This window comes from Nothobranchius furzeri, chromosome 9 (genome assembly GCF_043380555.1).
Source record: "Nothobranchius furzeri strain GRZ-AD chromosome 9, NfurGRZ-RIMD1, whole genome shotgun sequence".
NCBI lineage: Eukaryota > Metazoa > Chordata > Actinopteri > Cyprinodontiformes > Nothobranchiidae > Nothobranchius > Nothobranchius furzeri.
Genome location: NC_091749.1, coordinates 74844127 through 74872098, shown reverse-complemented (window position 1 = coordinate 74872098; position 27972 = coordinate 74844127). Strand labels below are relative to the sequence as shown.

The window sequence follows — 27972 nt, the reverse complement described above, 5'->3', positions numbered from 1 at the left end:
CAGCATGGTTGAACAAACACCTACCCCGGGATGAGTGGCTCTCAGACGGGTTTTTGCTGCACCGACAGAAAAGCGTGCACAAGAGCAAGCCTGCAAGAGTCAACACCCTTCGTTCTGGCGTTAGGGTTAGGGTTAGGCTAACCCTAACCCTAACCCTAACCACAGAACGAAGGGTTGGGCTAACCCTAACCCTAACCCCAGAACGAAGGGTTAGCCTCACCCTAACCCTTCGTTCTGTGGGTTAGGGTTAGGGTTAGCACAACCCTTCGTTCTGTGGTCGGCACAACAAGCCTCGGTCTGCTCCGCTGAGTGAGCCTGGGAACAACGTTGTGAACCCACCAGCGGAAGCACGTGATTTCACACCGATATGGGCACGTTTTCTGGTTCACGAGCACCAAACCAAATAAAACCCGTTCAGGTGCGGGAGCTCAAACAAACATTCTACCAGCAGACTAATTTCATCTGCAGTTATTTTTGATAGAGCAGCCACGGGTTTGTGTGCCTCCCCCGTCGTCCTGTAAGGCAGAATCAGGCAGAGACACCAGAGGTTTGTCCAGATCAGAGTATTAGAATAAAAACTAGACGTGTGGACGTCTCTTCATGTGGCCGACTGACCAGCTGAATCTCAACACTGCAATCCTTCAAGGCTAAAGGGGTTTTCTGTTAGTCACAAAAACATGTCCTCTTATGAGAACATCTCCCAGTTGTAATTATAAAAAAGTATTGCTTGTTCATGATCCGTCTGCCAGCAAAGGAACAGAAGGGGAATTATAATCCCTGCAGCGTGCCAGGACTCCTGTAAAGCTGCAGCAGGGCTTTAACTTTATTTAGTTTGTGTTTTCGCTCCACTGTGGCAGATTGGGTTAGATTTGTTGGGTAATGATTTATGAGTCCTCTCCATGAGGGAAAATGGAGCACACTCCCATTAAGATAAGCGCTGGAGGCAAAGACACCCCAGGAACGCCAGCGGCGTGTTGATGACTCACCCGTGCTAACGGTCAGGTTCGCTGGGTCTCCCGGCTCTGGCCGGTCGTGCTTCGATGACGTCTACAAACAACACGACTACGTCGTAGTTGTTGTCTTCGGCTATTTGTACTGCATCAGAGAAAGGATGAAATATTAAGTTCATTTGGTTGTGAACAGAACGTGAGCAGAGATGGTGAGATGAGACTCGTGCGCTGTACACCGCCGTGAGTTTTCTTCAGTCACATTGTGTGCCTGTTCCCCTTCCTGTCTCTCTCCTTGTGTCTGCTCTTGGTTCCAGTCGCTGTAACTCCTTCAGCCAGAGTCCCAGCTTCATCTGTAGTTCTCTATCTCTTATCTTATCTTATCTTATCTTATCTTATGTAACTCTTCAGGTCGCTGGTTATTTAACTTCGGTGTCTTCGGTCCTACAGGTGTAGGTTTGTGTTTGTCTCCCAGGTTTTCTGATTTAGTTTCCTCCACATTTAGTTCATTAGTCTCACCTGTCTTCCATCAGCTCTCACTTCCCACACACCTGCTCCTGATCACTGCCCCTGTGTATAAAACCCTGTCTTGTCTCTGTGTTTGTTGGTCCGTTGTGTGTGTGTGTCTGTGTGTGTGCGTGTCACACCTGTCGCCTCCCGTATTCCCGAGTTTCTAGTTTTGAGTTTCCACTTTAGAGCTTGCCTCCTGGGAGTTATTTGAGTTGTTTTACCTCTGTGAATCACGACTTCCAGCTGATAAATGGCCGATCGTACAAACACGTGATTAATGCTTCACCACACTGTGCGTACCGCCGGTTATGACTGATTTTTGGATGTGTCTGACTCCATTTGCACCCCTGGAATGGAGAATTAACACTTTATCCTGCTGCGCTTCTGAAAACAGTCGTTAGGAGGTATCGCCTGTCAGCAGCGCAGGGAGACCTGTGATGGGAGTCATGGCATGCCGGGTTTTTAATGACAAAAAGAGACCGCTTGCAATAGCTTTTGCATGATAACCCTTCATGAGTCATTTCTCAGACAGCTATAAATAGAAAACTGTCTTGTTGGTTTAAGAGACGCAGCCAGAACGTTTTGCTGAGAGGGTTTTTGCAGCTTCATCTTTGTTTACGACGACGGCGGTGATGGCCGTGTGCGGCTGCACATGAGTGATAATGTGACTGTAAGAGAAGAGCTAATTAACTCAGATGTTGCTCGAAACGTCTGGGGAGAGTTGTCCTTAAAGATACGAGTGTGTTCCATAGAAATACGTTTAGCAAGTGGAACCAGCTGACAAGAAGTTCCTGAACAGCTCCAGATGCTACCAGTGAACACGAATCTGCTTCAGCGTGAGCTGTAATCGCCAAATTGGTTTCAGTCGTGGAACATCGGAGTTTCTGGCGCCGGACCGGGCCTGTAAATATCCAATCAGCATGAGGAGATCTCACATGGAAATCACCGCTCTCCAAAGAGTTTAGCAGCTGAGTGTCTTCCTCTGATTCCTGTCTGAAACACAGTAAATGCTAATTATTACATTTATTCTCATGACTGATAAAAGATAATCGAATGAGTAAAGTTAATTTGTGCGGCACCTATCATGGAAAGAAAAACATCCTAAAGTTAGGACATGGAAGCTCCTCACCATGCATGGAAGGTTCCTTCCCGAATCCAGCACCCTGAGACTGGACACGAGCCGTAAGGAAGGAGGCCGAGGACCAGTGGGTGTGAGAGCCACTATCCAGCAGTAGTCTAACGCTATTGGTTAGTTCTGGCCAGCTCAGCTTCCTATTGGTCTGCAGGGCAGTGGGCGTGGTGACGACGATCACTTTCACGGATTTCTGATAAACCACACATCATTTCTGAAAGTAGAAAACGCCAGAAAGCGACTTTAAGGAAGACACCACAGATTTCTCCACACATCTTTTGCCCCGCCCACATGCTCAGTGATTTCTGCGTTCCCGAGAAGTGTGAACAAAACTCTCCTGGTGCAGCAGCCGGAGCGACGCCGCCCGGCCCGCACTGGGCGGGTCCAGATGTGAAAGCAGCTGTAGTTGTTTCTAGGCCACGTGTCGGGGTACTGGGAGACACCACGAAAGGTGTTAACTGTCTGTCCGAGACGGGGATTTGTAGTGAAAACCACACGAGGAAGGAGCGCTGTGGCTGCAGCTCAAGAACCTCCCGTTTCTGAACCTAATGGCTTCAATCTACTGACCAAATCGTTTCATTTGATTGACACCGGGAACTGCCGCTGCTGCTGTTTGCTTTGGTGCACGGCTGATAACCAACCCAAACCCCAAAACGCACACAGATCAATTATTCCAGCACAGCGGGTCTGTAATGAGATGTTTCTACTTATTGTTTCAGTCTGAATTAGCCGCTCGTTTGATGCTGCGCCGCTTTGACAGCCTGGAAATCTGCTTACATCACGCTGTTATATTTCTGTACGCTAACATGTTTACACCGATTTACCGCCCCAGAAATAAGTATTTCAGACTTTGTTTTGGTGAAAAATCAAATTAATTGGAGCTTAGGACTCTAAAAACGCCTTCCTTTACAGATATTAGGAGTAATCATCAGGAAAACCACGTTGGCGTGAAACTCTCTTGTGTTTGATTGTTCCATTGCTCCTTGCAGCTGCTTGTCTTTCCGGTCCTACTGGAGACAAACTGGAAGTTGGAGATATTGGGATGAAGGATTTGCTGCTTGACTGGACTGAACCAGTTCCCGCTTCCCGCTCCTATCCGCCCAAGACTTCTCCCCACCGTTCCAGCGTGGGTCACATATATGCACTATTTAACCCTCCGCAGGCACGAACACGTCTACTTTAGATGATCAGCTGCAACTTCATGCTTCCACCTGCAAGAGGACACGGACTTGTGACATGGACTTGTGACCTGGATACTCTCCATGCATGTTTTTTCCTCACATGTGAGCAGCATGACGCAGCAGTGTGCAGGCCTAAGCCGCCTGCTATCTCAGGGACACAGACAGGCTGAGGAGCCCTGTAGCGTGGCCCTGCCATCTTTTTCTGGTCATTACCAGCACCAGGCCTCTCAGCACAGATTGGATCCGTGAAGGAGAACCTCAATAAATGATCAGTGTGCTCTGCCAGTAACAACACATGCTGCATGTGCTGCCTCCATCTTGCTGCCTCCATGGCTGTACAGCCCATCACCTCTCCAGGCCGATGGCATAAACCTCCCAGATTTGCCCTACAGCTGTTGAACCAGTCTGTCCAGTCTAATGATGTGAATTTGGGAAAGGATGTTGCTGGATCCCAGAACCTAGCGGACTGATGAGGCCTACCTTTTTTTAGACCCCTGCAGGAATAATGAGGCCCTTTGTACGGTGACGTTGCTGATTAGGGAGTCGTCAGGAGGCGCTGGCCACTCTTCAGCATGCTGTTTAGCCTCTAAGGCCTCCAGAACGATAAGTGTGTTTCTTTCTGGGAAACGGATGAAAAAGCTTGTGCCTAATGAAGTCTTGAGCTTACAGCGACTCTCATGACTGGATAAATACACCAAATGCTTCCATTGAACATTTCAGAGGACACTTGATCCCTGTCCCAACACCACACAACGCCAATCAAGATCGCCCGACCTGAGTCAGGAGCCCCTGGCTTTCCAGTAAGCCGTCCACTCACCCACTTGCTGCATCTCTGCAGTCAACATGTTGGTAAATGAACCCCAATAAATACACTTAAGTTGAAGGGTAAGCAGAAGGGACTGGCCCCGCTGACGTGTCAGCAGAAACAAACGGTGGAGATCTGATGTGCTAACGAAGAGCAGAGCAGCAGCTGGAGGAGCTTCACTTGCCTCGTTCAGTCCACGGTCAGGAGATGTTTCTCCATCAGCTGTGATGATGGAGAGAACATGTTTAGTTATAAAGCAGCCATTTTCTCTGCAGCCTGCAGGTAGAAACACTAGAAGTACTCATTCATGCTCTATTGTCTCTGATCCATCATGCATGATGAGTGTGAGTCCGTGGGCTTTCTGTTTGCCTACTGCAGATTTAAATGAAAACATCTGTTTTCTATCGGCATGTTTGATGCAGAATCACATCCGAAGCTGTTTAACGGACTTTCTGCCCCAGCTCTGTTTCGTTTGCTCCTTGAGCGCCACAGAAGAGTCGACGATCACCCAGTTTAAGCTGAAATATCAAGATTACTTTAGGCTCATTTATTGACTGATGATCGATCTCTGAGCCAGGTTCTCGTGTGTCTCTCTTGCAGCTTTGTGGGTTCACAGATGTGCAACACACACACACACACACACACACACACACACACACACACACACACACACACGGATGTGCTCTGAGCTGTAGTTGTAGTGGTCCGAGCTGTTTGTGAGCAGACTGGTTGAGTTCTCTGATGTAAGGTCCTCAAACGCCGCTTCATCCACGACAGAAGAAGATGTCTGGAAGAGATTGCAAATGGTTACGGGAGTCTGGACAGTTTGTTTCTTAGGAAAACAGCAAATATGTTCTTTCAGAGTGAGACGGGGATGATGAATTAGCTTCTGGAGGAGAAGATAAACCATATCACAACAACGTAAGTGGCTAGGACGCATCCCTGCTCTTGTCTTGAGGAGAATTAAATTGAGGGGAAAGGAGGACAGAAAAAAGCTGCAGAGCTGCTGGAGTTAACAGCAATAAAACAATATTTGTGACTGATTTACTCACGGAGCCAGCATGCAGGGCCATTTTGATAATTGCTGAGACCTTCAAAGTGGCAATAAATGCTTCCAGAACAGGAACAGCAGTGTGGGGGGGTGGGACGGAAATCTTCTGAGGCATGTTGAGAAAGGAATAATGCTTGTTTTGATTTATTTGAAGGGCTCAAATGAACATTTCAGATTTTCCTTGAAAAAACAAGCTAAGCCATGCAGGATGCTGCATAATAACCAAACAAGCTCTGAACAGGGACTCCGGTGAGAATGGCTGAACGGTAACAGATGGAGAGAACGCGCTTCAACAGAGTAATGAAGCGGTCCACGGAGAGTTCACCGGCCTCAGATGAACCCACCCAGGGTGTTTGTTTCAGTGAATCACACCTGGTTCATTTTTTACACATGCACCACCTCCATCATTACAGACGTCACATCGCAAAGCTGCTTTTATTTGCTGCTAAATACTAGAATATGAATATAGAAACACGGCCACATCATTAGAAACACGTTAAAGATGCACTTTTATGTAAGACTTGGAAAGGAAGGCGGCTTCCATCTGTTTACTCGGCAGCAAACACAAACCAGAATGTCATTAACACACATCAGACCGTAATGAGATGTGTTAAAATTCGGATTCATCTGAGCCACTTTAACTCCACAATCCTCACGCTCCGTGACCTCGGACGGTTTTTAAAACAACCTCTGCTCCTTGTGATGTCCCAGTATGTTTCAATTAGCAAGACGAGTGTGGAGATGAAACCCGATCATGCAGAGCTGGAAGTTAGAAAGGCAACGCGAGAGGTTCGGATAATAACAACATCACACTTCCAGATGGACCGAAGTGGGTTTTCTTCTGCCGATACCCATGCTGATGTGCTGCCGACATATTTAGTGTAAACGTGTGTACTCACGTCCCCAGAGACGTCACCAAGGTCCGTTCCAATCCTATTTCAGGACAAGTGTGCTCAAAGGAAAATTTGCTGTGTGTATTTTTTTAGAGTCATCGAGATTCCTCAGAATGCTAATTAGCAAAACCCACGAATAAATAAAAATAAAAAGCAGCTCTGTTTAGATGAAAAACAAACTTTTTTCTTCAGAAAAAGCAGGTATTTTATCAGTTTTGATCAAAAGTGGATCAAATGTTACACAAATTATATCAATTCATTATTTTGTTATTTAAGATGCTAACGATACGATAAGATGAGATGAGATGAGATGAGAAGAGAAGAGAAGAGAAGAGAAGAGAAGAGAAGAGAAGAGAAGAGAAGAGAAGAGAAGAGAAGAGAAGAGAAGAGAAGAGAAGAGAAGAGAAGAGAAGAGAAGAGAAGAGAAGAGAAGAGAAGAGAAGAGAAGAGATGAGAAGAGATGAGAAGAGATGAGAAAAGATTAGCTTTATTTGTCCCTCAAGGGTAAATTAGCATTTTTGAAACGGCTCAAGTGCACTAGAGCAGCACACAAAAGATGTCCCACATGAGTAGAGTAGTAAGTTAGGGTCATTATTGCACACAGCAACATTAGTAGTAGTACGTACTGCGTGTTGTGAAAGGTGATGACCTTCGTAGTGGAACGTTTGGGTTCCATTAGCAGGGACCTGCAGTATCTCTCCTTCACACAGCGAGGTGGGTCAGCCCGTCCCTGAAGCTGCTCTCCTGAGCACACAGGGCTTCCTGCAGGGGTGGGACTGGTGGTCCAGCATGGATCTGACCCCTCTTGTCCCCCACCTCTCGTACAAAGTCCAGAGGACAGCCCAGGACAGAGCTGGTCTTCTTGATTACCCTGTCCAGCTTCTTCCTCTCTCTCTCTCTCTCTCTGTGATGCTGCTGTTCCAACAGAGGGCTGCCGATGCCACCACAGAGTCACAGAAGGTCTACAGTAGCGGCTGCATCACTTCATTTGTTTTAAAGTCGACAGTCAAGTAATGAAAGTCCACTCGACTTTGACTATCCTGATGACGTCATACACCTGAAGCGGCTAAAACTGACGATGGGTGACCGAGCGTTTTTTTCTGACGCCCGCGGTAAAACGGAAATTTTACCGAATTGTGACCTTTACCCTCTTGCTGTTTAACCTGCCCCTCACCCCCACCCTAACCTTTACCCAGTAGGTCAGTCTACATTTCCCGTTAGGCGTGCATGCACAAGTTGGTTAAGGTTAGGATGGGGGTGAGGGGAAGGTTAAATTACAAGAGGGTAAAGGGGGGCTCGAGCAGGGGCTCGTCACCTGCTGTCGGTCATCATCACGTGACAGCGACTAGTCGCTGAAAGGTATAAAAGGTCACTACAGGGCAGTGAAGTCGACTAGTCGACTACTTGATACAGCCCCAGTCTACAGGAGTGTCCCCTTCACTCCAAAGGACTGCAGTCTCCTCAGGAGGCGGAGCCTGCTCTGGCCCTTCCTGTGCAGTGCGTGTGTGTGAGACCAACTCAACTCAACTCAACTCAACTTTATTTATAAATCGCGCCTTACAGGCAAAGAGATGCCACCAAGGCGCTACACTGATCAAATAAAAACATAAAACATTAAGTCCAGAAACAGATACAGATAAAAATACAGTGAGTACACAGATCGCTATAAGTAAAACAATAAAACTAGTTAGAAAGGTTAAAAGACAGATCATAAAAATATGGTTTTAGCCTTGCCTTAAAAACCACAACAGAGGTGGAGGCCCTTATGCTGAGAGGAAGCTCGTTCCAAAGCTTAGGACCTGCCACAGCAAACGCCCTATCACCACGCGTCTTTAGGCGCGTTCTTGGGACCGAGAGGATCATGAAGTTCTCCGAGCGGAGTGACCGTGAACGGGTGTACGGTTGAAGTAGTGACACCAAGTAAGGAGGGGCTGAACCATTTAACGTTTTAAAAACTAGTAAAAGTATTTTAAAATGAATCCTAACATCAACGGGCAGCCAAAGAAGCGCAGCCAGGACAGGAGTAATGTGGTCAAACTTGCGCCTGCCCTCTAAAAATCTGGCAGCAGCATTCTGGACCATTTGCAACCTGCCTATTGAGCTCTTGCTCACACCGAATAGAACAGAGTTGCAGTAGTCCAATCGCACCGTAATAAAAGCATGGACCACCGTCTTAAGATCATGACGTGACAGAAATGGTTTGATCTTTGCCAGCCGACGAAGGTGGAAAAAGGAGGAGATCACTCCATTGATGTGGGTGTCAAAACTAAGGGCGCTATCCAGTTTAACACCAAGATTAGTCACCGATGTAGTCAGCTGGCCATTAGATGACCCACAGTCAGTTAGGGAAGAGTCACAATGTCTGCTTGGAGCAAACAATATAGCCTCTGTTGTTCAGGTGAACACCCAGGTATCTGTAGGTTTCCATTCTCTCAGTAAGTGTTCTCTGGATGTTCACCGGTGAAGGAGCAGCAGGCCAGCGTCGTCGCAGATCCACCACCATCTCCTCTATTTCCCTCGCATTGATCAGAAGGTGGTTTGGCTAACACCACTCCACAAAGTTCTGCAGCAGTCCTCCGTACTCCGCAGCATCATCGTCAGTGAGCAGGCCAACAGCCGCAGATTCGTCTGAGAACATCTGCCGGACACAGCTGTTGGTGTTCTAAGTCTGCGGTGTAGATGGAGGGTGTAGCGGAAGGGTTTTATCTCCACAAATAACACAAGCCTGGAGGAGTTCTGCTGTGTGGTGGAGTAGCGAATACTAACAGTTAGCTTCTCTGAGTCGAGACGTTCTCTGCTGTTTCCTGGACTAAACCAACAACAGCCTTCCCCGTCGTGAGTCCAGATGGGTGAGTGCATGAACGTTAGTGACAGGGTGACGTAGATCTGTCAGGATTTTCTATCCTAGAGTTTCACCGTCTGTTTTCTATCAGAAGCTACTGCAGGAGATAGGTGTAGGAGACTATTCTCATGTTCTGCCTGCATGAAACACTCAGAGTGACCCGTTGGAATCAGACATAATCAATAAGAACGGTTTTAAAGCTGATCACTGGTAACGGCTGCATGGTGGTGCAGTTATGGTGAATGCTAAACGACCTGTATTTGATATAGCACCTTCTAGAGCCCTGGAACCCCCCAAAGCACTTTACAACACAATCAGTCATTCACACACACATTCACACACTGGTGGGGATGAGCTACCGTGTAGCCACAGCCACCCTGGGGCGCACTGACAGAGGCGAGGCTGCCGAGCACTGGCGCCACCGGTCCCTCCGACCACCACCAGCAGGCAATGTGGGTTAAGTGTCTTGCCCAAGGGCACAACGGCAGCGACACACTGAGCGGGGCTCGAACCTGCAACCTTCCGATTATGGGACGAGCTCTTAACTCCTGTGCCACCGTCGCCCACAGTTGTAGCACATTTTCCCCCAAGCATGAGTGTGTTTCACCGGTTTGCAGTCCCGTTTGGGCGTGTGAGTTTCATCAGCAGCCGTTGTGTTGGGTCACACGCTGGAGAGTTTAGGAGCCGCGGGTCTGAGGGATGAAGCCAAGTCAAGCTGCAGCAGAGCTTCAGGAGCCAGGTCTGGCAGCAGGACTGTAATCATGTTCACGTCATGTCCTTTCTAATGTCTTGTCTGGAAAAATAATCACTATATGAACGAGTCGGCTTCGTGTCAGGGCCTGAATAACAGTCAAGGCAGCGAGTCCATTTCCTAAATCACAGTTCTGGCTCTTCACGAGCTTTCACATTACTGACCGTGGTCCTGCGCGAGATTACTGAGGACCGTCATCGCCATCACTCTAACGTTCTGTCACAGACGAGGCTCAAACGGCTCTCTTTCACTCTGACCCTCAATTACCCAGCCCAATCATCTCAGACAGGTGTGGAGGTACAGTAATAAACCCTCGGCCGATGCTAACGAGGCCACTTCTCTTTCAAAGCCTCTGAGGCTGTGAAATGACCGTGCTTCCACCTGATCAGGTGCTGTGAACACCGTTGACTCGTGGATGCTGGCTGGGGGTGTGCAGTAAAACAGGATCAAACATCCAGAAATCACTCAACAGTACAACCACACCTTCATTTTGCGTCGGATTCGTAGAAAACGTAGAGCGCAGACGCGTCTGGATCAGCCAGATGCTCTGAATGTTTTGGATGACCTTTAATTGAATTCATGTTTGTGATCAGCACACCACAGCTCAGCCGTGTTTATGGTCAGATGAATGAAGTTTCTCCTCACTCCTGCTTCGCTCTGACGCCGCCTCTACTCAGCAGGGGGCGGCCATCGCTGCATCGTAACCAGAGGGCGTGTCGAGATGGTGATTCATCAGAGCTGCTTGAACGGGTCAGGCGCCTGTGCTCTAGTTATGACCTGTCACTCGCTCCAACTCAGACCTCTAAATCCTCCTGAGGAGAATGTGAAACATCAGATTTACTCTTTAGCTTTCTGAAGCAGGAAGTTGTTATTTTGCTGATCAGATATTGTTTTCATCATCCGTTGTTCTGAGCAACAGATGAACCATGAGCTCCTGATAGCGGGAAAACGTGCCTGAACTCTGGACTTGGGCGGATGAACAGCAGGCAGGAAATTCATTTTCTGTTTCGGCTCGTTGTCATTTCTACAACTTATTTCCTGTTCCATCGAAGCAGCAGGGATGCTAAATGTCCGTTTCCAGACTGGTCCGTCCTCTCGGCTCTGCTGCTTCTGCACACAACCTCTGGCTGGGAGGAAAACACATCGTTCCAGTTCCCTTTCAGTTAAAACCGCCGTGATGCTAAATAACCTGAAACAGCGAGGGCGGCATGAGTCTGACCATCTGAATTCTGAACATACGACAAGAATAACAAACCTTTTCTGCTAAAGCCAGAAATTGTATCAATCAATCAATAATTTATTTACCAATCAGGACAGCGCGTGTTAACATCAGACATGCTGAAACATGCCAGGATTAGCCATCGGCTAGCCTTCATCTGTAGTCCTGCGCCAGTTGTAAACTCGGCTTTCTACAAAGGGAAGAACTATCTGCCCCCTTCCTGATTTCTTATTCTTTTGCATGTTTGTCACACAAAATGTTTCTGATCATCAAACACATTTAACCGTTAGTCAAAGATAACACACGTAAACACAAAATGCAGTTTTGAAATGATGGTTTTTATTATTTAGGGAGAGAACTAAATCCAAACCTACATTGCCCTGTGTGAAAAAGTAATTGCCCCCCCCCCCCCCCCCCCCCATGCCTGATTACTGCCACACCTGTTTCAGTCAAGAAATCACTTAACCCTCTGATGCATGAATTATGAGATCTTCAACCATGATTTTTAAACAATTTTTTTCATTCATTTTTAGGTGTGAATGAAACAAATTTCAACAAATATTTTTTTAAACATTTTGTTAATTTACACATAATTTATTAAATGTCCATCTCAGTGGACAGCGTGCATTCTGAACATGAAATATGGTGGCTTGACTTTCTGAAGTCCAAACGGAGAGGCTCGCATGCAATAAAGTCTTCAACAGCTGTGCTTAATAGCAAAAATAAAGTAATAACAATTTTGAGTACCTGTCCACTGTAGTGACCATTATGCACCAAAGGGTTAAATATGAGCTGCCTGACACAGAAGCAGGCCAAAGAAGCTAGACATCACGCCAAGATCCAAAGAAATCAAGAACAAATGAGAACAAAAGTGATTGAGATCCATCAGTCTGGTAAAGGTTATAAAGCCGTTTCTAAAGCTTTGGGACTCCAGCGAACCACAGTGAGAGCCATGATCCACACATGGCAACAACATGGAACAGTGGTGAACCTTCCCAGGAGTGGGCGGCCGACCAAAATTACCCCACGAGCTCAGAGACGACTCATCCGAGAGGTCAAAGACCCCAGGACAACTTCTAAAGAACTGCAGGCCTCACTTGTCTCAGTTAAGGTCAAAGTTCACGACTCCACCATCAGAAAGAGACTGGGCAAAAATGGCCTGCATGGCAGATTTCCAAGACGCAAACCACTGTTAAGCAAAGAGAACATTAGGGCTCGTCTCAGTTTTGCTAAGAAACATCTCAGTGATTGCCAAGACTTTTGGGAAAATACCTCGTGGACCGAAGAGACAACAGTTGAACTTTCTGGAAGGCAAATGTCCCGTTACATCTGGCGTAGAAGTAACACAGCATTTCAGACAGAGAACATCATACCAACAGTAAAATATGGTGGTGGTAGTGTGATGGTCTGGGGTTGTTTTGCTGCTGCAGGAGCTGGAAGGCTTGCTGTGATAAATGGAACCATGAATTCTACTGTCTACCAAAACATCCTGAAGGAGAACGTCCGGCCATCTGTTGGTCAACTAAAGCTGAAGCCATCTTGGGTGCTGCAGCAGGACAACGACCCAAAACACACCAGCAAATCCACCTCTGAATGGCTGAAGAACAACAGAATGAAGACTTTGGAGTGGCCTAGTCAAAGTCCTGACCTGAATCCTATTGAGATGCTATGGCATGACCTGAAAAAGGCGGTTCATGCTAGAAAACCCTCAAATAAAGCTGAATTACAACAATTCTGCAAAGACGAGTGGGCCAAAATTCCTCCAGAGCGCTGTAAAAGACTCGTAGCAAGTTATCGCAAACGCTTGATTGCAGTTATTGCTGCTAAGGGAGGTCCAACCAGTTATTAGGTTCAGGGGGCAATTACTTTATCACACAGGGCAATGTAGGTTTGGATTTTGTTCTCTCACTAAATAATAAAAACCATCATTTCAAAACTGCATTTTGTGTTTACTTGTGTTATCTTTGACTAATGGTTAAATGTGTTTGATGATCAGAAACATTTTGTGTGACAAACATGCAAAAGGATAAGAAATCAGGAAGGGGGCAGATAGTTTGTAGGCTCTGATAGGACGGCACAGTGGTGAAAATGTTTTGGCTTTTCGCCAAGCACTCGTGTCTGTTTGTAAAGGGACTGCAGTGCTTTCAGAGTTGTCGAGTCCGCCAGGGACCAGGTTGTCAAGCAGTGATGTGGGAGAAAACCATTGAGTGCATATATGTTTTAGCGGCCTGAAGGGACATGGAGTTACGGATGTATTGAAAGTTGGCCACGGTGTATTTTATTTTTTTACAGGTTTCCTTCACTTGAAGTTTAATTTGGAGTCTACTTGTACGCCTAAATATTTATACTTTTGAACAACATGACGTTTTTGTCCTGAAACTATGATGCCTGGGTCTGCTGTTGTCTTGTTTGATTGTGTAAAATACATTCCCATTGTTTTTGACACATTCAGTTGGAGACCACTCTGATTTAACCATAAAGAGACATTAACCATTGATTTTGAGAGTTTATTGGCTACTTCTTGTTTTGATGTTCCATGTACATATAACACCGTGTCATCGGCGTACATGTGTATATTAACATCAGGGCACGCGTGCGGAAGGTCATTAATATACATACAGAATAGGACAGGAGCTAATATAGAGCCTTGTGGCAGGCCTGCTGACACACTGAGGGGCTTGGACTGCTTATTGTGAATACATACCGACTGTGAGCGATCAGACAGATTTGATTTTATCCATTTTATTGCCTTGTTTGATGTATTGAAAGATGATAATTTAGCCAGTAGGATCCGATGGTTTATTGTATCAAATGCTTCTCTAAGATCAATAAAGATTGCCCCAGCTACATTATTTTTATCTAGTAGTAATTTGATTTTGTCAGTAAAGAAACACTTGGCAGACTCTGAGTGGTTGGGTCAAAATCCAAATTGTAATGGATGAAGTTGAAAGGGACTGTTTTGCAGACGGTCTTTGATTTGCTCCCACATCCATTTTTCAAGAACCTTGAAATACTGTTAGAATGCTGATGTGCCTGTAATCTGAAACTTGTTGTGGGTTTCCTGATTTAAATATAGGTGATTTAATGGCTGATTTCCATGCAACTGGAAACTCTCCATGATCTATGGATTGATTGACCATTTTTATAATGGGATTGATAAGTGATGCACTGACATTTTTAAACATTGTTGTATCCATTCCAAATACATCTTTAGCTTTGGATGGTAACCGGGTTTTAGCTGCTTATGAAATGTCGCTGAAAGTAAAAACGTTTGGTTGCATGTTTTCTATGTTTATGTTTATGTATTTAGCAGACGCTTTTGTCCAAAGCAACTTACAAGTGAAAATCGGCATGTTGCCCTTGAGGCTAACAACAACAATAACAACAACAACTTGACATCAGTCATGGAGAGGAGGGAACAAGGAGTGGACAGTGGGGGGGGGGGGGGGGGGGGGGGGGGGGGGGTTGCAGGGAAGGTGCTAAAACGGCTGCAACCATTAAAATCTTTTAATCCAAACAAGTTTTATAATTCATCCTGTCGCCATCAGCTTTGCGCCAGTTTTTACCTGAGTTTTCCAGCGGTGAGTTTTCTTCACGTCCAGCAGCAACATCAACACTTCTCCTGCATTCACCGTGAAATGAAAGGTGGTGGAAGGTTTAAACGTTAGCTCTATGCTAGCTAAGATGGTAGGACGCTGTTTGTGACTCGACTCAGGCGGTTAGGCGGGACTTTACAGCATTTCAGTCACTATGTTAAAGAAAATGTTGTGAAATATTATAAGACATCACGTTTACGTGCAGCGATGCATTTCTAAGATGGGAGTTTTTTAGGATGGCACCGATCCATCTTTTTATTTTTTTAACCAGGCACAGTCGAAATCACCACGTCAGACACATTTATCTCCTCTCTGAATTCTTTTTTTCTTTGTGGGAATCTATTTTTGATCATTATTAATGGTTGCCAGTGTAATCTAACCTGTGGGACGCTTTCATTTAGTTCTGACTCACTCGAAATCTGACAGACTCCATTTAGTTTAACGTAGTCGCAGAGTCATCATGGCCGCTTCTCCTTCTCCTAGTCGACTACATTTACAGTAACTCTTGAAAATCAGTGGAAATAAAGACATGGATGTTTTTGTTTAGAGCATAAACTCTCAGATATTTTTCATTTATTGACTAATTTAGCCCCTCAGACGCCCTGCAGCTGCCACCCGTCATCCGTTCGCCGTGACAGTATGTGGAAAACAGAAAGAGGTCTATAACCACCAATCAGCTGCAGTCTCGGTGTAATGTTGATGCTGTGAAATTCACTTGATATTTTTTTAAATACACTGATTAAATTAAATTGTGTAATCAAGTCAACAAAGCCACTTAGTCTTCCCTCTGGCCTTGGGAGGCTTCTCCATTAATGGCTGCACGAGGAAAAGTCTGCAAATCACACAGCAAACAGGCCGAGTGACTCGAGGATTCATACCAGCAGATTCAGACGTTCTGCCAAGAGAACAGCAGCGCCCAGGTACTGGTGAGGTGTGCAGTGGTGCTCACGGTGAGACGGCTCCGTTCAGACTCGGGTGGCTGGACCCAGCAGCAGCAAAAGCCTCTGCAGACGTCAGGAGTTTCAGTGGGAAGATTTAGAAATATTTCATATTCACATTAGTTTCATAGTTTTACTATCTTTGTTTTTCACCATCAGCCTGAGTAGGTTTTGCTTTAGGAATCTGGACTTTTCCTGCGTCCATCATCAGATTCTCAGGAACACGATGAAAACATCCGTAACAAGGAAACTCTGGATCTGACGGCTAATTTCTCCTAAAACTGCACAAAGGAGAGCTAAGATTAGCGTTGTCGTACAATCAGACTCATGTGGTGATCTTCAGAGCTGGACAGAAGCAAGCACTGCGAATCATCACAGAGGCAGTGTGACGTAGATCTGCGCTGCACAGATCTCAGGGAGAAGCAGACATTTTCCCTCTGCTCATGTCGGAAAAGCCCAAACACGGTGTTCCGTTGCTGACTGGTTTCTGCATCGTTTACAAGCTGCAGCATCCCTGAGTGTGAGCTGATGGAGGTGGCGAGTAAAGGGGGGCACGGCTTTAAACTGAAGGAAGCCTGCTCAGCGGCACTGTGGCCGCTGATCTCTAAAGCTGAGGTCAAACTTGAGGGAAACCATCTAGAACTGCTTTTGGCTTGTTATGTAGCAGCTGAGAATGCTCCTCCTTTGGTTGAGGCCTACAAGAGGCTGTAATTAATGCGAGGCTCCAAGTGCACGCTTGAAAAGCAGTGGGTTCAGATTCATCCGGTTCCTTTCTGATTTCTGCTGAGAGCTACAGCAGGAATCAAACCAGCGCGTGCTTCATCCCCTCCGCTGTGAGCCGTCCTCCTCGTCTTTGTCTCAGATCCTCTTTGATGAGTCACGACACGTTTTCAGCGTTACAACCTCATCTCAGTGGCGATTTAATTTAGTGTTGATCTAGCATGGAGGCAATTTAAAACACCTGTCTGCAGGAGGCCAGGGAGGAAATCAAACCAATTCCAAACACATTAACAAACAATTTAGGATTGACGGATAAAACTCTTGTAAAGGCAAACACAGATCTATTAGCAGCCTTGAATAAATCTTTGCTTTTGCTAAACTTGCCAGTGGGGGAGCAGACGAGTGCTGTCGAGCGAGAAAAGCATCTGGAGAACGACAGAAACTCGACAGAAACTGTTAAAACGGCTCCGTGTGGATTCGCTCCGTCTAAATGCTTTCTTGTCTTTATTCCTGAGATAGACGATAATTTATGTAACTCCTAAATGTGTGTGTGTGTGTGTGTGTGTGTGTGTGTGTGTGTGTGTGTGTGTGTGTGTGCATGCGTGCGTGTGTGTGCATGTGTGTGCATGTGCATGTGCGTGTGTGTGCGTGTGTGTGTGTGCGTGCGTGTGTGTGTGTGCATGTGTGTGCATGTGCATGTGCGCGTGTGTGTATGAGTGTGTGTGTGTGCGTGTGTGTATGAGTGTGTGTGTGTGCATGCGTGTGTGTGGACTGGTGATACACCCTGCGTGTGTATGAGTGTGTGTGTGTGTGTGTGTGCGTGTGTGTGTGTGTGTGGGAACTGATGATACACCCTGTGTGTGTGTGTGAGCGTGCGTGTGTGTGTGTGTGTGTGGGGACTGATGATACACCCTGCGTGTGTGTGTGTGTGCGTGCGTGTGTGTGTGTGGTGACTGGTGATACACCCTGCAGCGGTGTGCGTGTGTGCGCGTGTGTGCGTGTGTGTGTGTGTGTGCGTGTGTGTGTGTGTGTGCGTGCGTGCGTGTGCGTGTGTGTGTGTGTTTGTGTGTGTGTGTGCATGCATGTGTGTGTGCGTGAGTGCGTGTGTGTGTGTGAAATGCTGTTGGAGACGTTTACACCGCTGCTGCCTCCAAGCAGCCTTGCTAAATATAACAGAATTGAAGGATTCGTCGCTGTTTGCTCTTCTGAATGTCTCATTAGCTCTTCTCCTGTGCTCTCCTCTCCAGGTGGTGGGTCAAATCGATAAACTAACGTCTGACTTTGACTTTGACCTGGAGCCAGATGACTGGACGGTGGCCACGGCCAGCAGCACGTCCAGCAGCGAGCGGGGTCTGGGTGAAGCCTTCAGACTGGACTTCCTCAATGCAGACGTGCTCTCGGACAGCTGGGAGTTCTGCAGCTACCTAGAGGCTGCAGGTGCTGCCGCCCGCCGGTGTAGTGAGCAATCAGGGGACCTAAGACAGGACATGGGCCGTGAGACCACCCAGACCCAGACGCCCACCCCACCCCCCAGCACTGCCTCAGTCTACTCTCAGATGAACGGTGGGCTTCCCTTCCACAACGGGCCACGCATCATTACTCCAGATTCATCCAGCGAGGAGGCCAGCAGCTCGACGCACAGCCAAAAGACCTCCCGCACTTCTGGCACAAGAGAAAGGGTTCGCTTCAGTGACAAAATCCTGTACCATGCGTTGTGCTGCGACGACGACGAGGAGGAGGAGCAGGAGGAGTTACGAGAGGACAAGAGTGGCTGTGCTACTCCAGATAGCGACTCTGAGCCCAGCCTCCTGGGAAGCTTGGTTGCCCCCAAACGTTCTTCCTACGAGCACTCGCTCCTCCACAACTGTCTGGACCCTCCCTACGGGTCCTCGCCCGTGAAGGGGATGACAGGAGCTCACACACTACCCAGGAAAGGTCTCTTAAATCCCGGCTGCAGCAAAAAACTCTTAAGAAACAGCAGCACACAGACCGTCTCGGACAAGAGCACTCAGACTGTACTGCCCTATATCCCAACCAAACAGAAAACCAAGGACCACTGAGGAAGCCTGACGTTTCTCATTCATCTCCTGAAGAGAACTGTGCATTATTTAATATTAAATACATAGCTCATAGATTAATACACAAATAAATGAATTACTAAATAAATAAATGATATATGGGAAATCTCTTGCCTACCTAAAGTCTTTCTGAAGCTCAGAGAAACCCTGAAATCTGATAAAGCACAAAGTTGAGATAGTTCAGAGCTTCCAGCTGGATTTCTGTAGCGAGGTCAGGAATCTCCGATTAGAGGAGCAGATTTATTCTCACTGGGTTGATGTGCTAACGGCTAGTCACGGCAAGGCCAGTTACAAAGTGGATTTCTGCGTCCTACACACGTCAGTATTTCTGCACCTTTACGGAGCCGTTACACGGTGATCTACGCTGGCCCCTCTGTGTGGCACGTTAACGCCTCTGGCTGGAAATGTGGCCGCCTTCCTTCTCTAGAGAGGTGAAAAGCTAAATCTCCTCCTGACCAGATGCCCGAGCAACCTCAACTGGCTCCTCTCCATGTGGAGGAGCAGCGGGTCTACTCCGAGCCCCTCCCGGATGACTGAGCTTCTCACCCTATCTCTAAGGGAGAGCCCAGCCATCCTGCGGAGAAAACTCATTTCAGCCGCTTGTATCTGTGATCTCGTTCTTTCGGTCGCTACCCAAAGCTCATGACCATAGGTGAGGGTAGGAACGTAGATCGACCGGTAGCCTTCTGACTCAGCTCTCTCTTCACCACGACAGACCGGTACAACGCCCGCATCACTGCAGATGCAGCACCGATCCGCCTATCGATCTCACGCTGATTTACTTCAACTCCTCCTCTTGAGGCAGGACCTCGTCCCTGACCTGGAGAAGGCCTCATTTCATACAATTTTTTTTAAATTTCCTCTTGAAAATAAATCCAAACTAGGCCCGTAAGTAAAAGTCTGAACATAAACTTGTTAGAAAGTGGTGCTCTACATCAACATCCCATCAGAGAGACAAACCTCATCATTCTATAAAACAGCTCGGAGGGCCGGAAATGGCCCCCGGGCCGCACTTTGGACACGCCTGACTTGGTTGGTTGGTCAGAGGCTATCGGTCTTCTATCCACGAGTGATCATAAGAAACATCCTTCCTGATGTTATTTACTTAGTGGTGCAAAACTGAAGGCAATAGAAACATGTATGGAGACATTCTCTTGGACTGCTACGGACCGTCTGATGCTTTAGGACGGCAGAAATCCACTCAGAACATCTCTGAGACTACCCACTGCTGGGTCTGGTTTAGTCTGTTTCTCCAAACTGAGGCTGCTCCAAGAGCCGGCTAAAAGAGCAAGGATTCAAACTTTACTTTGTCTGAATTATTACTTCACAAACAAGGTGGAACCAGTGCCAGTGCCTGTCTCATTTTACAACAAATGGACTTTTACCAAATCAGTGAAATGCACCCAATCATAAGTGTTAAACGTATGAAGCAAGCCCTCAGCACACAACCGTCTCAGAGACAGAAAAGAACAGCCTGGCTCCTGTCGCGGGACACAAATGTCCTCGCTCCAAACGCTGAATCTGTATAAACATTGTTCCATCTTCATGTCCCAGTAATTTCAAATGTCAGGGGGATTATTGCTTCCAGCAGGGAAACGTCTCTAGATGCACACGTCAAGCTGCTTCCTCCTCGCTTTGATGTCAACAGATGACTCAGAGCGCAGAGTCGGAGAACAACACCGTTTACCTTCTGCTGTTATAACAGCTCATCGCGATGGCTCCTCGGTCTGCTGCAGAGGCTGAGACGTGTGAGCGACAGGTAGAAAAACGGATACACCGACACGTCACAAGTTGTGCTCCACAGCGGTGACATTTCAATTTGTGCTCCTCTCTGCGCCGGCCGCTGGCTTCATTCAGCTCAGCAGCTAAAGAGCACTTTGGAAAGAAAAAGAAAGTCTAAAAGGTTTTGTCTCTTCATTCAGTCGCCCGGCGGGGAATTGAACTCTGCAGAGTAGCGTTTTATTCACAGGGCCTGCGCCAATAGCCGTTCCTGATCAATATGTTAGAGGGAGGCTGCAGCGAGAGGTCTCTCTGCTGAGCGTGCGAGCCACTCTCCCGGGATCTGGGAACAAAAACTCAGTCAGACCTATTTACTGAACAAAAATTAGGACTGTTGCCCCGAAGAACTGACATTTAAAAATCGGGACCAGGAGGGAAAGCCGATGGTGAAAATAGAGCGTTCCCATTCAATGCCTCCCTTTTATTTCCAGTTCATTTATTTATTTATTTTCCACAGACCAATAATCCACCCAGGGAACAGCTTTGTGAGCAGACGCCTCTCACACCTCTGTGTGATTTCAGTGTTCAAAACAAAAGTCTCCAAGTGGAACATGCACTCCCACTCTGGTAGCTGATGCTGACCTTTGCCCTCCATTCAGAGCTTGACCTTCCCAAGGACGCCATTATGGCGTCACTTCATTTACTCACCCACCTGACTCTGTCAGGGCTTGCTGGGAGCCAGTGTGGGTCTCCAACAATCACTGGGTGGAGGCACTCTGGACGGGTCACCAGTCTATCACAACATGAGCTGCACATCTATTCATGCACATGGCCTTTAATAGTCCATCTGAAACCCTGCTGTGGTAAAGCGCGTCCGTAACAGCCCACCACGGCGTCTCTGCTCCTGTAACAGTTATTGCATAGTGCACCGCTTAAGGGAATTACACCTGAGCTGTTTAGGCAGCATTAAGCCTCAGGAGCCCCATAGAGGAGAGCAGTTTCACCAAACGGCTCGGTGGAGGCACACAAGCACTCAGCAGCCTGAGGTCGGTGTGCTGGGCGTGCGTTCACTGGAACTGACTTTCTCCTGATTGTCTAATGTTTTCTTGAGTCTTGCACCCCCCCCCCCCCCCCCCCCCCCAAGCATTGGCTGCCATTTTCCAGCTTAATAGCCCAACAGGTCATCACAGCCTTTAGCATAAACAAACAAAAATATGGCACCACATGTGAAAAGCATCAATTACAGTAAAACCTTCCTGAGCTGTACGGTGGAGCTCTGCACCCTCCCAGTGGGGGGGTGGGGGGCTGATTTTATTGGTCGTATCTGCAGATGAAATCACCTCTTCAGAAAGGAGCTGTTGGCACTGGCGCAGAATGCATTATCATTGGGGACAAGTTTGAGATATTTGGACAAAACATTAGCAACGTCTCTTTTGCCAACAAGCTCATTAGTCATGTCTACGAGGGTGCAGCGCTGTCCTCGGTCCTCTGTAGGACAAAGACAGATGGGGGGCATCCAAAGGTTCTGAGAACCTGAGCACACTGAGAGGAGCTGAAGATCATGTGGTGATGTTGACGCATAGAAAACAGACGTGTGTGTGTGTGTGTGTGTGTGTGTGTGTGTGTGTGTGTGTAAATGCGCCTGCCTGTGTCCGCACCGCAGACTGATGAGTGCCTTGTTTAATTTCATTCATGCGCTGTCACAGCAGTCCCAACAGACCCGTGTTACACGGAGCAACCTGATTGGTGGGGGGCTACAGTTTGTGTTCTGACATCATTGCTGGCTTTTTGTGCTTTAACCCTGATCCATTCTCCAGTCTAAAGCAGAGGAACACCGATGAGAGACAAACTGGGGAAAACATGTTAATTATGGCACTAAATAACCCGTCTCCCTCCACCCTTCACCACACGACCTCCGTCCCTGCCGTGGTAAAAGTCCCGTCTGGTAAATCCGCCTAATGCTGCAGCCACGGCGGGTCTTATGAAAGCGCCGTGGCCACGCTTGGTAGTGATTGTACCGCAACACCGGATTTATGAATGAAGACGTGATGTCACGATCACGCGTGGAATTACCGCCAAGCTCCAGCAGGAAACTTTCACCAGACAGTTCACGGGGACGATGGAGGAGAGACTTTGGGAGTGAAAAGACACGTGGCCGCGTGGCTCTGGTGATTTAGTGACCAGCTGAGCGGGACACTCGCTGCCGTTTGAAACGCTCTCACTGGGAAGGGAGCTCGCGCTAAAACGCAGCTGTTAGGTTGTCCACCTCTTACCACAGGTGGGACCAAGTCATTGTTTTGCAAGTTTCAAGTCATTATCCACATATTCGAGTCTGACACTTAAAATTTCAAGTCATTTTTTACAGCAACATTGTACTTCTACGTTCAGTGTGAGTCACTGGCCATGTGTACTGTTTAACATCTGTATTTAACAGTTGATGAAACAAGTGCACATTGGTTAGGGAACAGAAAGTGTTCCCTAGACCTCCACGTTGAACGGTTTTACTCAAACTTAGCTAAAAACAGCATCCTCGCCTTAAAGGGCTGGTGCCATGCTAGTTTACACCTTCCAGAGCAACTAGAGGCACATTATATGATAAAATATTGCCGTTGGCACTTTTAAGATGTCACCGTGACCTAATTCAACCTGGGAACAAGACACTTGGATCTATTCTAACCCTAATCTGGCCACGACCCATAGACAGAGCTCTGTTGGGGGCAGGGATCTATGGTTGTCGTTCAAAATGTCTCCACATGCCGTTGGACAACAAACAACATGACATACTCACCACCAAGGATGTGAGTCAACAGGGATGTCCGCCTTACGCCATCAGAGAAGATGCAAATACATATTTTTTTCTAAATAAAGGACTGAAGTACCTCCATCTGGATGCATGGATGACTTAAAAGTGGGCAATTTAGGAAAAAGGTTTAAAATTAGGCTAAATTTGAGGTCAAACAAAGTCTTGTCAACTAAACAGGTTCAAGTCAAGTCCCAAGATACTGGGACGAAAGTCCAAGTCTTTCAATGTTTTTTCAAGTCATGTCTAAAGTCATCAAATTGACTTGAGTGAAAGTCATGTGTCAAGTCCATGTCTCTGACGCAAACACATCCAGTGGAAGGCTGGGTAGCTGCGATGTAGAGCGGCACGCCGCTGCTTCAAGTAGAGACCACTAAGGTCTATGGTCTGACAAGTCAGGTGCGTTCCAGAAGCACCTCGCCGTGCTGCACCACTAAAGCCAGCACTAGGTGGTGTTGTTGCTGTGACATGCTTGTAGAAGGAGAGAAAACATGGAGCATAGTCCCACAAGCTATGTGGGTAGATGGGGAGTTTCAAATACTTCTAATATAAAAATGAGTTGGATTTAAGGTGTGGTTCACTGAAAAAACACATTTTAAAGATTATTTCTGATTCCAACTGGTAACTGAGTGTTTCATGCAGGCTGAACATGAAGATAGTCTCCTACACCTATCTCCTGCAGTAGCTTCTGATAGAAAACAGACGGTGAAACTCTAGGATAGAAAATCCTGACGGATCTACGTCACCCTGTCACTAACATTCATGGACTCACCCATTTGGACTCACGACGGGGAAGGCTGTTGTTGGTTTAGTGTCCAGGAAACAGCAGAGAATGTCTAGAAGAAGCTAACTGTTAGCATTAGCAACTCCACCACACTGCAGAACTCCTCCAGGCTTGTGTTATTTGTGGAGACTGGAGTCATCTGATGCTACAGGCTGTTTCTCAATACCTAAGGATGCTAGTACGATGCATGGCCTAAGCTATCATATTTACGCTGATGACTGTCAACTATACGTAGAAATGGATGAGAAGAAGGCGGGCTCGCGATTGGCTGCATGTTTAGATGACGTGAAGGGCTGGCTGGCATCCAACTTCTTAAAGTTAAATGAAAAGAAGTCTGAGTTTATTGTTCTTGACCCCCGTAACCACCATGGTTCTCACCCTGTTTGTGACCTTTTAACCCTCAACCCCAAACAGTGTGTGACAAGTCTCGGGGTCAAGCTGGATGCTGAACTCTCAATGGTCCCACAGATAAACTCCATAGTGAGGTCTTGCTTTTATCAGCTTCGCCGACCGACTCGCCTCAGACAAATCCTGAAACGGAGGCATTTGGAGTCAGTCATCCATGTCTTCATTACCTCTCGCCTGGACTACGCAAACGCCCTCCTAGTTGGCGTTCTGGTCTCTGCCCTGAATCGGCTGCAGGTCGTCCAGAACGCTGCTGCCAGGTTCTTGACGAGTACACACCGACGTAGCCATATTACCCCTGTCCTGGTACATCTTCACTGGCTCCCTGTCATTTTCAGAGTACAGTTTAAGTTATTGACTTTTATATTGAAAGCACTCAACGACCTGGCACCTCCCTATCTCTCTGACCTGCTCACTCCATATGCACCCACGTGCACGCTGAGGTCGGCTGACCTTTTGCTACTGTGCACGCCCCGGATGCGATTCAAATCGCGGGGTGAACGAGCATTTGTGCATGCTGCCCCAAAGCTGTGGAACTCGTTGCCCATTGGAGATCGGCCGGCTCCATCTCTGGCGGGTTTTAAATCTCGTTTAAGGACCCTCTTCTACGATTTGGCTTTTAGACAGTGACTCGTTTTAGTGTTTTTTTATTGTTTTAATGTGTTCTTAGTATTCCTCTTGTTTTATCTGCTTTGGCTGTATTTTCATCCTCTGTTTTAGTTCCTTAGAACGGTCGCGTTTTGTTTTAGCCTGTGCAGCACTCTGGGCAGCTCCCATGCTGCGTTTTAAACGTGCTATATAAATAAACTATGCTATGGTATGGAGTGTCGGTGGCACAGGAGTTAAGTGCTCACCCTCTAATCGAAAGGTTGCAGGTTCGAGCCCTGCTCAGTTTGTTGCTGTTGTTGTGTCCTTGGGCAAGACACTTTACCCCCTTGCCTCCTGGTGGTGTTCAGAGGGACCAGTGGAGCCTCACCTCTGTCAGTGGGCTCCAGGGCAGCTGTGGCTACATCGTAGCTCATCCCCACCAGCGTGTGAATGACTAATTGTGTTGTAAAGCGCCTTGGGGGGTTCCAGGACTTTAGAAGGCGATATATCAAATACAGGCCGTTTACCATTTAGTACATTCTTGTGTACTTGACAAGTATACACTCGGCTAGCACACCAGAAAGTCTGTTCTACTGAGTTCGGGAGGACGGTCTTTGGAACAGAACCGCATCCAGTTGCACCACAAAACCAACCTGACGTAAACATTCCTCAAAGCCTGAAGCTCAGCTGTGATGTGGCTCACTCCTCGTTCCTGAAAAAGGTGCGCTAGTGTTTTCGTTCCCGAGTTTGACTCACAAGGCATTCTTTCCTACTAGAGACCCCGGGAAATGTATTGATTAAACAAGTGTTAAACACTTTAAAGCATGCGTCAGTTATCACCTGATTTTATGATGCATGTCCAACGGCACGCACCGCGGCGCAGCTGCTCTGCTTCTGACTAAGGTTGTGAGTCGATGCTGAACTAAGCTCGCAGGTAAACGGTGCTGCTGTCAGAGAGCGCCTCCGTGTGGATGGGCAGTGCGACTTTCTGGCTTAAGGGAACATCTGTGAGAGAAAAGTCTGTTCACAAGGATCTACGGCTGACAACATATGCTCTTGAAGAGTTATTTCAGAAGGCTGTTTCATCGTTACTGGCAGCGGCGTTGGTGAGATAGTGTTGGTCTGCCTCCGCCTTGCACCACCGTGCAGCTACAGCCAGGATCTCTTTCTGCACCAGCCCAAACCTCCCAAACAGGTTCTGTCCTTTCCTGTCTGTTACTTTATGATGACAAGATGAACGACACTCGATCTCTCAGTTTCAGTTCACATGTAAAAAGTTCTACGTCACTGAACAAAAAAGTCTGGGATCCGGACCTCTGTAGCTAAACCAGACCAAGAACTCTGTTTCTTTCTGAGCCCTCGTCGTTTCAGAGTACTAGTTAACCGGCACCGTGCTACGTTGCATGTGGTAGAGGACACTGCTCCTTTTATGCACACGCAGTCAGCGGGCATAATCAGAAATGGGATCTGCACAATATAGTGCAAACCTTCCCAACACCTGAGGAATGGCCCAGCAAGGCCAGATCAGCCATCAGTCACCATTTGATTGGGTTTGGGAAGTGATTAATGACAGAGCCATGCAACGGCCACAGATAAGATTAGACCTTCACAGGTGATGAAGGGCACAGACTGCAGTGTGCCGAGGGGCCGGCTGGCTCCTGGGACAAAACAATATCTTCAGATGACCCGGTTCACTGTACGGTAACAAGAAGCGCGCAACATTTACCACACCTGAGATGAAAGAGCAGACACCTAATAAGGGTATGAAAGCAAACCCGCCGTATTCCAATACCACCGAGGAGTAAACAACGATTATTCAAAAGCAACTAAATCTGTTGAACCAACATGAAGAAAGGCACTGATGTACTTTCAGGAGGAGTCGTGCTTGAGGAGAATGGATCAGCACGCCCAAACTAAAAAACAGAGCAACCATTTTCATCACATTAGCTCACTGATAATTGCAACAGCTCCTGAAGTGAAGGTAAAATGTGGCATGACCAAACAAGAAATCATCGCTGAAGCAGCGGGAGAGTGGAAAAGAGACATTTGTAGCTGAGAGGCTCAAACTTCACCACAAAATGCATGTAACCTCGTAGCAAGCGGCATTAAACTGCACACAAATGATGTGTAATGATGCGCTCGGCTGAGCGGGGAGTACATCAAGAGACAAACGAATCGGTGCAGACAGATAGGAAATAGCAGGAAACGTCTCTGGCAGGCTTCAGGAACGGTAGACGTGTGTTAGACGAGCGAGAATTACGGGAAAAAGACTGAAATGTGGATTCAAGGAAAAATGACAAAAGTTGCTTATGAAGAAGAAAAGGAAGGTGTTCAGTAGAGAAGCCCTAGTGTTGAATATAAATGCTGCTAAGTGCACCTGTGTGTGTCGAACAGCAAAAGCACCAGCGGTCTTCTCCTGACTCCCGATTGGCCGCCTGTCAGCAGTTCCATGATGTTCCTCAGGTAAAGGCCAAGAAGGCTGAGAACTGCTGACAGTTTAGGAAGGCCAACAAATAAGAGTTAAATGATCAGACAGGTGCGATGTATACAGCGAGTCCCTAAGTGCCCCTTATTTCACCTCACAAGGGCCTTCCCCATCACTCACATTTACTACTCTCTCCGCGGCGAACACCCCACGCGTTCCTGTTCCCCCATTCATTTCATCCCACACACCCTCCCAAGCTGTAATAAGCTCTCTTCTCGTGCCCAGGAGCCTGTGACAGAGGTCTTCATCAAAAACGCCGCCACTTGGAGGGTGGCAAGGACAGGTTGGGGTGGGGGGGCTGAAGTAGAGTTACGCAGAGGAAGTGAGTGATGGGTTGTGTCGGTTACTGTTTCCAGTCTTCAGCCTGTCAGAAAACATCAAACTGAAACTCGTGGAGGCTGCAGACGCTCGTTTCCACTGGACTCACCTCGCTCCGATTAGCCGAGTTTCCTAGTGTCTTCAGTCTCCAGCTGTAAAGTAGGTCAGCTGACACACGCTGTAGCGGGGGCCTGCAGGGGCGTTCAGCCG

General features: G+C 47.3%; 1 protein-coding gene across 5 annotated transcripts in view; it reads left to right on the top strand.

Annotated features, from left to right (window-relative positions):
* The window catches only part of insyn1 (inhibitory synaptic factor 1), a 61377-nt gene extending 42608 nt beyond the window's left edge, over window positions 1–18769 (top strand). For all 5 annotated transcript variants that reach the window (XM_015954113.3, XM_015954112.3, XM_070554566.1 and 2 more), the window contains one exon: window positions 17833–18769. In XM_015954113.3, the coding sequence (XP_015809599.1) occupies window positions 17833–18645 (813 nt within the window). In that variant the 3' untranslated portion in view covers window positions 18646–18769. The remainder of the gene's footprint in view (window positions 1–17832) is intronic.
* The last annotated feature ends 9203 nt before the right edge of the window (window positions 18770–27972 follow it).